The 9,988-nt window shown below is 40.7% G+C and overlaps 1 protein-coding gene across 1 annotated transcript; it reads left to right on the top strand.

Moving 5' to 3' along the window:
- Nucleotides 1-366: 366 nt before the first annotated feature.
- LOC129152301 (angiotensin-converting enzyme) lies at nucleotides 367-9,697 on the top strand. The gene is made up of 13 exons (XM_054749098.2): nucleotides 367-754; nucleotides 1,739-1,897; nucleotides 1,997-2,084; nucleotides 6,255-6,398; nucleotides 6,504-6,695; nucleotides 6,929-7,026; nucleotides 7,111-7,280; nucleotides 7,350-7,573; nucleotides 7,652-7,796; nucleotides 7,958-8,056; nucleotides 9,004-9,126; nucleotides 9,195-9,398; nucleotides 9,509-9,697. The coding sequence occupies exons 1-13, from the start codon at nucleotides 518-520 to the stop codon at nucleotides 9,519-9,521; spliced, it is 1,896 nt and encodes a 631-aa protein (XP_054605073.1). The 5' UTR covers nucleotides 367-517; the 3' UTR covers nucleotides 9,522-9,697.
- Nucleotides 9,698-9,988: the final 291 nt, after the last annotated feature.

Below are 9,988 nucleotides of genomic sequence, written 5' to 3'. Positions count from 1 at the left end.
TGCCTGGCTGAGATTAGAACCTGTCCAGCCTGAAAGTTCACACGAGAGAGTGTGCAGGTCTTGGCCCAGACCGGGAGTCCAGCGTCTGTAACATTCCTTAAAGTTGAAATTTAACAGAGATCCATGGAATAAGTATCTAATGTATAATCTTCTATCATAGGATTATTTGTGGCTTGAGAGCTTTTATTAAAACATGTCATTTTGACGTGCACACGCGCGGCACACATCTCATATGAGCTTTGAAATTAATTAGGCCCATCAAGATTTTTCTAGGCCCACCCATTTGCTACGTTCTGGCTCTGCCACTGGTCTAGCCTGTCTCGCTCACTGAAAAAGAAGAAGGGTTGGGTTAAACTGGTGCTTTAAAAGAAGCGCTTGTTGCTTTCTGAGCATTTCAGCAGCAGCAGCTGCCAGGTTGGGAGAAAAGACGCACCGGTTGGAGAAGTGGATTAGGCAGCTCGTTTGTAGGATTTGAACCCTTTTCTTCTCCTCAACCCTTGTTAAGTTGGAGCCAGCCATGGGTGGAGGTGGTGTGGACAGGCTAGTAAAGTCTCTGCTGCTGCTTCTGCCAGTGCTGCTGCGCTGTGAAGCACTGCGAGAGAGCTGGCAGCCTGGAAACTACACCAACAGCACAGCTGACGCGCAGAGGTTCCTCAGAGATTACAACAGCACTGCTGAGGAGGTGTTCTTCTTCAGCGTGTCAGCCAGCTGGAACTACGACACAAACCTAACGGATTATAACTCCAACCTCCAGGTAGGGACACCCCCCAGTCTTGGTGCCAGAAAGTCTCTCATCACAACTTCTGACTCCAGACTGAAGCAGGTTTAAATAAAATGGAGTAGCCATACTAAATAAAATCAGGGTTCTGAGATCCCCTGTCTCACATTAATTTTAATTTTAAATCAAAGCAGCAATATTCCCAGATAGGATGTTAATGATGCACACCTCTCTGGTCTCTTCATCTAGCTTTTTATCTGATGGGCTAGTTTTAATTTTCTGAAACGGAATGTTGGCTCAAACGTTAAACATTTGTTCATGGGTAGTTTTCGTTCTGCAGACACATTTATACAAAAGAACTTGCCAAGTTATGTTAACATACATGATTTTTGGCCTGGAGACCTTCTATTGCAAGGCTGCAGGGCTTCAGCTGTGCCACCATGCAGCTGGATCTTGTTCTTGAATGTGTATTTAGTAATCAAGTAAGAATTCTGCCAAAAGCCATTTGTTTTCATCTAAAGGAAAATGACTCAGAATGTCACACATTTTTGTAATGAGGAGCTAAATATTGCAGGTAAATGCAGCATTTCCCACAATAACCTGTGGTTTAGATGGTTGATCTTAAATCTTACAGAAGTTTACAGCATGCAGTCATTTTTCATGTTTTGTCTAATGTTACACAGCAGTCCTGACCCAGTCAGGTCAGTTCTGCAAGTCTTTGTCTAATGGTGAGAATCCTTCGATCTTTTTTAGTGCATAAAGAAAAAAAGTCTTGGGGTGGGAATGTGTATTAGCTCACCCTGCATTGGACATCAGATCTGAACTGGGTCTTGTGTTTTTCTGTTAAACGGAGTTGTACTGTTTCCATTTGGTAGCAAAATCCTTTTGGGCAAGCCTTTGGGTGATTTAGTTTCTAGTTAAGGAAGATGTCTACAAATATGAAGACTCATTTTAAGGGATTCCCATAAATGCCCTTCAACATGACTAAAACATCCTTTCATGTCTGCCATTTCTTTTCAGGTTAGTGCAGAGCTAGAGGAACAAGCCTTCACTGAGGCCTGGGGGAAGAAGGCCAAGCAGGTCTTTTCTAATGAGCTTCTTGACTTTGAAGACAAGAGGCTGATGGAGGGCATCATGCTGCTGGGACCTGCCAACCTTCCCCAGAAGGAAAGAGAGGAGGTTTGGTTGTCTCTATCTTGCTCTAATATTTCCATAAGCTTTTTTACAGAGTGTTTTGAAAACTGAGATCTTGACTATCCCTTCTTAATTCATCTGTAGTACAACACCATTCTCAGCATCATGGAACGTATTTATTCAACAACTAAGGTACACCCACGGCCAAACATAAGCTGGAGCCTGGAACCTGGTGAGTGAACCCAACCAGATGTGAAGTATATGTGAATGAGGGTTAACCGTTTTTCTGATAGCCGTCATGTTTCAAGTAGTTAATGGTCTGACATGTGGCACCAGTTGGTTAACCTAAATATTGATGTAATTAGGGGTGCACCATAATGAGAATTCTTGGTGAAAACAAAAATGATGAAACAAAGGCTGAAAAATGATCATGTCAATATTTAGAACCATAGCATTTATGACTCCGGTGTGCACTAACTTCACAAAATTAAGGCATTTCAAATCCATGAAAATATTTATATAGCACTGACATAACAATGAACAATATGAATTAAAATGTTTCATTTGACCCCACTCATGTAGATTCAATAAATTATAAATGTGCAGGCTTAAAACTGAAAAGTCTTGTGAGGACAGTAAAATGACCCCTTTAAGCACCAAAGTTGCAATATTGCGTTTAACGAGCCACGGCTGCAATTATAATCCCTAATGAAGTTATTGCTTTACGCCAGAAGATGTTGAAGATGTGTAACCTCAATCTGGGCAATAAAGTGTTATGTAGTTGATATGCAACACTGACGATTAAAATGGAGTGTTTCCTCATCAACTCTCCAGGTGTCATTTTGGACAAAATCTAACTCTGAACTCCCACAGCAGCTGTAACACCTGCAGAGTTCATTTGCAGACTCTACCCACCCATCCATCCATTCTAAAAGTTGGACTGGTAGCGACCACTTGGCTGCAGTAGGCGAGGTGCATTGTGGGGAGTCGTGTATTTTAGTTCTATTTTGAGGTGTTTATGCTTGTTTATTTTGGGGACTTGTGGTGGTAGTACTTGTTGCAAATGAGGTTTTGCTTCGATTGTCATGTTGGTACTGTAAGTGAGGAGGTCGGTCAAAGGAATGGGACCACTCTGCGTTCCACTGTCACCATAAAAATGTGGTGCATGGTTCATACTACATACTCAGGTCTCTGCTCTTTGTGTTCATCTCCCATTGACTGATCGCAGTCATGAGGTATACAAGGCATGAGTTAGCCAGTGTTTTTCAGTGTTGCTAGTAGTTTCCTGGCATAGCACACTGACAATTAAAATTCATTAAATCATGGTGATTAATAACAAAGGCATAGCGAAGGATGTTTCTGAGTTTCAGGAAAGGACTGCTGGCTGCATGAGAATGCCCAGTTATCCTTGTAACGTAGCTGCCGGTCTTACAGCCAACTTCTAGCAGTAATCTGAAATGAATTACTCCAAATAGTATGCCGAACTTTAGCTCACCGATCAAGCAGAAAACCGGTGACAGCGGTATTTGTGGGGAGCCCAACCTTCGCAATGCGCAGGAAGCAGGGTTTTTCCTGCATTCAAATTTGCATGGCGGCCGGATCCAGCTAATTTTCTTCTGCCTGATTTCACTCTGCCCCCAGCTATATGGATGTTATTTTAACTGCAGTTGCAGCATTGCGCCACTATAGGGGCGCTGTATCAGCAGCGGTGCACCGAAAACCACTAAAACCGCAGCAGAAAAAGATCGAAAGTTGCTTTTCTCGCTAGTTGGTACATATCTATGGTTGGTGCTATTGATGTCCTGATTTCCCCCCAGGCTCTTCCATATCAGAGCAGGGCTGTACAGTACAACAAAAAAACTGTTTGTGCGTGTCTGTCTATTTTTAAACGTAGCACTGGTGCAACATCTTTAAATTACTATTTCCCCCAGAACTTTATTGAACAAAAGTAAGTTACGTGTAAGAAAAATGCGTTTTGCTGCCGCACAATGTGGTCATCTGGATGCAGTGGAGGAAAATAAAGGAACCAACAAAGGCAGAACCGGTCCAATGTTTGGGATCAAAAGTGCAGCTACACGCAAATTGGCTAATGCTAAAACTAACTGGTAGCAGTCACACGATCAAGTGGCGCACAGAAAAATATATGATGGTCGTAAAACTAAGAAAGAATAAATTCTACAAGCAGATGAAAGTCCCCACCTTCCTATTTATTCTGCATCCTGCAGTGCTATGGATCAGAACCGTTGCAGATATGAGTTAATTACGGCAAGCCATTGTAGTATATAATTCACAAACGCTTCTTTCTTTGAACATAATTTTAACTGGATTATTACCAACCCGTATATAAAAGACATGCCACCATTACATTGTTAGCAGCAGAAATCAAATGTTATCATCATTCCAATACAAATGCATGTTAATGAAATGCATTATATTTTACTGGATATATTTATTTGTTATTTTGACTAAGATGAGTGCTATTAATATAAACCTAAAATGTTACTGGTCATTTTAAGTATTTAAAAATATTTTAACTATAAATATCTGATGGGAAAAGGGAACTAAACACCAATGCATATTATTGAGCCTTTTATAATAAGAGTCTGTTATTTCAGCATGATTATTTTGTCGTTTTATTTCATATTTTTTAGCAGCAAACCAGTTTTGTTTCACTTGAAATGTTGTCAAATGGAATATTCAATTAATAAACAGAAGCTTAGATTAGAACACTTAACGAAAAAATATTTTGCCTTTAAAAAAGTGAGGCAGTTGAATGCACAGAGTATGCATGTGCTGGCGCATGGTCAGGATGGTACCACCTCTGCCTCAATTTGAGCCAGGAAAAACCCTGGCAGGAAGTGAAAACTACCCAACAACGTATGACGACGGCCTTGCGTGAATGTGTAGGGTTAGCATATGTATGTATTTTGGGTGCTTTTTAAGCTCAATATACTACACTACATTTGACCAATAAGATGTGAATTTCTATATAAATATGGAAATCCAATCTGATTGGTCTTTGAATGTTTAACCAGAAGAATTAGAATTATTTGTTTATTCAGGGATCGTAAAACATTTAGTATCAATTCAGACAGAATCAAGTTTATAAAAAGTAAGAAATTTATTTTCTAAACAATTAAAAACATGACAACTAGGGGACACTTTATGTGATGAATGAATCTAAGTGGATGGAATGTGAGGTGTGATGATGTGTGAATGTGATGTTATCAGAACCTTCGTGTCTGGAGAAACTGAGTTCTGAGTGGGAGTGAATTTGGTCTGCTTTAAACTATAAGTGATGGTTTATAAAACCACATCAGACACAATCTGTCGAGTCTACGTACCCTCTTGGAGACCCCTGTTGTAGATCCAGAATGTCAGGAAGTCCATGGACCCTAAAGGTAATGAAGTCCGTAGAAGAAACCGCAGTGCCACTAGACCGGTCTCGAGATGTCTCCAGGTCACAACAGGTAGTTATTTGAAACTATGGAAGACTCTTAAGGAATCAGAGCTGGTTCAGCTTTATTCTGAAGGAACCGTTTGCGGTCAGCTGTAGCGTGTAACAGGTTTTGACAGCTTGTCAAAAGATGCGATGGGAGAAGAGGTTTCCTCCTATGGCCAGTCAGAGTTAACTCAACTGAATCACTTAGGAAGTAATTCTGTTTTAATAATGGCCATATTTTGGTTTACTGACAAATCAGAACTTGCCATGAAAAGGGGTTTTGCCAACCGACCTCAGATACATACCTCCCTCAGATATGAAGATGCTGATTTTGTGGATAAGAAAATATCTATGTGCAGTGACGTTAATTTTAACTTGCGTCATGGAGATATGGTGAGTGTGTCTTCTCCAGTCACGTACGCTGATTAAATATATGGGTCATATATTTCATTTCATCCTTATTAATCTAAGCACAGATTAATCAAAAACATTTCATTTAACAATCTTGTTCATTCCATTTCATCATTATTTTAACACTTCATTATTTATAATGGTTCATTCTTATAAAAGTTCATTTCATTAAATGATCTAATTATGAATGTTCATCCTTCTTGTTCCGTGAAGCAAAGCAGTCTTAGATAAGAGGGAGCTTGCGAGGGACCTTGGGCAAACAACAGTATCTTTCTTGCAGATTAAAGGCGGCAGCTTCAGACTAATGTCTCCATCTGACCGGATACTGGAGAGGTTAAACTGTAGATGAAAAACTGATCAATTCTGGAGGCTACAAATGTTTCACCAGAATGAAAGAGAAATATGTAAAAGAGAAATATGTAAAAATGTACAGTTACAGGAAATGCACATATTTAAATCGGAAACTTTACATTTGTCCTTTTAGCAGCCGCGACTTGTTTCTACTGTAGCTTGTCTGCTCTGAGAGAAAATTGTCATTTGTCTTTAAAGAGCTAACAGACATCATGGCCAAATCCAGGAGCTACAAGAAGTTGCTTTATGTTTGGGAAGCCTGGCACAATGACTCTGGCGTGCCTATAAAGGCGTACTACCCCAGGTTTGTCGAGCTCAGCAACAAAGCCTCTAGAGGAGATGGTGAGAATATATTTATTAAATGGAAAAACTGCAAAGACAAATGGCAAAAAGAAATCCAACACAGAGGATGTAAACTGATCTAATTTCGGACGTCTAATTCTGCAGGATTCAATGACACTGGAGCAGAGTGGCGCTCTCAGTATGAGTCTCCAACTTTTGAGCAGGATATAGAAAAGCTCTACAGGACCATCGAGCCACTTTACCTGAACCTGCATGCATTTGTGCGCCGCAAGCTCTACAACTTCTATGGACCCAGATATATCAACCTGAAGGGACCGATTCCTGCACACCTGCTGGGTACGGTGCATTTGGTTACAGATGTTTTTAAAAAAGGTAGTTTAAAATGGGAAATATGTCCAAAAATGGAGCTGTTTTTACAATTCCTTAATGTTAACTAAGGTCAGTAGCAGCATGGTATCATGATGCAGACATGGAACTGAATAAACATTCTTTGTGAAGGGATTTCCTTTAGTGGAATATCTCATATGGAGTCAGAATAGCCTTGTAAGTGTTTCCATCCTCACTCTCAGGAAATATGTGGGCCCAGACCTGGAACAACATCTTTGACATGATGGTCCCATTTCCTGACAAACCCAACCTGGATGTGACAGCTGAAATGGTTAAACAAGTCAGTGGGGAAACTTGTGCTACTGCAGTGGGAAAGGCTTCTAAATTTTCTGAATGTTTGTAAAATGACTCTTATTGCCCACAGGGCTACAATGCTACACACATGTTCCGTGTGGCCGAGGAGTTCTTCACCTCCTTGGATTTAGCAGAAATGCCTAAAGAATTCTGGGAAGGTTCTATGCTTGTTAAGCCTGAGGATCGAGAGGTAGTGTGTCACGCGTCTGCCTGGGACTTCTACAACCGCAAAGACTTCAGGTAAGCTTGTTTATCTGGTAAACTATTTACCTGTAAAGCTTGTATTCAATAATCATTAAACCTCCTCAGGATTAAGCAGTGCACCACAGTGACCATGGAGCAGTTCATCACTGCTCACCATGAGATGGGACACATCGAGTATTTCTTGCAGTACAAGGACCAGCCTGTGGGCTTTCGCGATGGAGCCAACCCCGGATTTCACGAAGCCATCGGCGATCTTATGTCACTTTCTGTTTCGACCCCAAAGCACCTGCACAAAATTAACCTGCTAGAATCGGCAACCTCTGACGAAGGTGACAATGCCACCCTGTTGAATATCAGTCTTCAAACCTGAGTTTTGCCAAAACCAACTTTGGATGTTTCCTCCCCAGAAACTGACCTTAACTTCCTGTTGAATATGGCTCTGGTGAAGATTGCCTTCCTTCCTTTTGGTTACCTTATTGACCAGTGGAGATGGAGGGTGTTCGATGGGCGCACCCCTCCTGATAAATACAACTCTGAGTGGTGGTACCTCAGGTGGGGCTTAGTTTAAATTACACATTGCTACAGTTTTAGCTAATATTAGGATTTTTACATACTTTTTTGTAATAGTCCTAATGCTTAGCCTTTTCAGAATGTACCTCTTTTTTTCATTTATTTTATTTTATTAATTTTATTTTGGCACTCTTTTCTTATAGAACCAAATACCAAGGAATTTGCCCGCCCACCAAGCGTACAGAGGACCAATTTGATCCTGGTGCAAAATTCCACATCCCTGATAATTATCCATACATCAGGTATCTGATCTCATGTTTTCCAGTCCAAGTGGAATGGTCCCAGGCGACAAGTAGGACCCATTGGCTTTCTGGGGTTGAATATACATCTCCAACATGATCATACAAAAATCCTTTGAATGGGTTTGTGCTTAAAGGGGAACATGGAACACAATTTTCAAACAGCTTGCAGCTAAAACTAGTAGTGTATACCCAAATAAAATTTTAGTTTGAGTGAAATTGTACTACAATTGTCAGCAGGTAAAAAAAAGAAGGAAATTCTAGACCAAATTCTTGTTCTAGCCCAAGGGGCAAATTCAACAAGCCCAATGACCATTCTAGATTCATTTTGTTAATGTCCTTCAGGTAAAATAACTTATTCCCTGGTTCTTTAAAGGTAATAGAGAAGTTTCCTGCTCCTCTGCAATACTGGTAGAAAGTGGAATTACGTCTGTCATAAACAGCCCTGTTGTAGCTAGCTTTAATGAGCTAACATTGGCATGAGCAAATTAATACTAAAACAAAGTAAAGTTCTACACTGTTGAACAAAATGTATAACTTATTAGTCCAGTAGCAACAAAGCCATGTCACAATCTGTATGTGGTTTTGTAACCTCCTTTAGCTCCCTCAAACTAGTGTAGGCCATGCCGATGTTCACTCTGGTTTTAGCTCTTTGCTTCACCTCCAAAGACATTACTTACTTTTTACTTCCAGTCTCTGCCATGATGCCAATAGAAAAAGCAAACTTCTTTTTCAACTGTGCTTTTTATTGATTGGTGAACTGAAAATGCTAATCGCTAGCATCACAGCTAACAGCCATAAAGGAGGTAATGAGTGCCCCCTCGGACACCTATCTGCTCCACAAACAAGTGTGGTCATTTGTCAGCAGAGGGATGCAAAGTGGTGTAATATGAAAAAGGTCAAGTTTCTAACGCGACCAACCTATTTTTTTTCTCCCCTGTCTTCTGCAGCTATTTTATCAGCTTCATCTTGCAGTTCCAGTTTCACGAGAAGCTGTGTGAAGCAGCCCATCACACTGGCCCTCTGCACACATGTGATATCTACCAGTCTGCAGAAGCAGGAGCCATTCTAAAGTATGCCCAAGCCAGATCTTGAGTTCAAAACACTGAAAATGAAGCATTAATGTCTGTCCTTCTCAAAGGAAAGTTCTTCAGGCTGGTTCTTCCAAACCTTGGCCTGATGTGCTCCAGGAGGCCATTGGCACCAGAGAGATAAATGCCAACTCACTAATGAAATACTTTGAGCCTGTAACAAAGTGGCTGCAAGAACAAAATGTGAAAGAGACCCTGGGATGGCCTGAATTTAGCTGGGTCCCACCCATTCCTGAGGGCTACACAGGAGATGGGTGAGACCTTGAATCCAAGTGGCAACAGTGCTATTGTGAAGGATTAAATGAAGAATATTTCAGACATGGTGCACATCAGTCTACTAATTTCCTCCTTTTCTTTTACCCAGTCAAGAATACTGATGCAGTCCATTCAAAGAAGTCATGTGAAGTGATGTAGAACAGACTTCACTGAATCCCAAGAGGGAGGCCATGGTGAGAAGTTGTCTGGAGTCTCTGAATTCTTGCTGCTGCTGCTCTTTAGCTTCATTGTACATCCATGATATTCTTTGTACGAATAAATAAAACAAAGAAATTGAGTCATTTCTTTTATCAAATCAGTTCAAGTTTTATTATGAAAACTTTCATGCATCAAATCCAATTGACATAAGTGTAAATCAAGCTCGCACAATCCTGGGTATCTTTAGCCTGGCCTGCCAAACTCATCCTGTTTAATTCTGCACAGAAAGAGTCTGGTAACTAACAGGCTGAGGGGCGGGACTAGGCAGCTCAAAAATAACCGATCAGAAAAAAGACGGAAATACTGATTGTAGCGCGCAACTCTCGTTTTTTTAGCTGTAGTAAAAAATAAAGGCGTCTGACAACAGTGC

This window comes from Nothobranchius furzeri, chromosome 16 (genome assembly GCF_043380555.1).
Source record: "Nothobranchius furzeri strain GRZ-AD chromosome 16, NfurGRZ-RIMD1, whole genome shotgun sequence".
NCBI classification, from domain to species: Eukaryota; Metazoa; Chordata; class Actinopteri; order Cyprinodontiformes; family Nothobranchiidae; genus Nothobranchius; species Nothobranchius furzeri.
The sequence above is the reverse complement of the archived record's forward strand: the minus strand, read 5'-3'. Positions and strand labels throughout refer to the sequence as shown.

Bases quoted from the DNA above. Each gene is read 5' to 3' on its own strand.
- LOC129152301 (XM_054749098.2), top strand. From the start codon at position 518: ATGGGTGGAGGTGGTGTGGACAGGCTAGTAAAGTCTCTGCTGCTGCTT. The intron at 7,281-7,349 runs GTAAGCTTGTTT...AAACCTCCTCAG, and splicing joins TACAACCGCAAAGACTTCAG to GATTAAGCAGTGCACCACAG. The intron at 7,574-7,651 runs GTGACAATGCCA...TTTCCTCCCCAG, and splicing joins ATCGGCAACCTCTGACGAAG to AAACTGACCTTAACTTCCTG.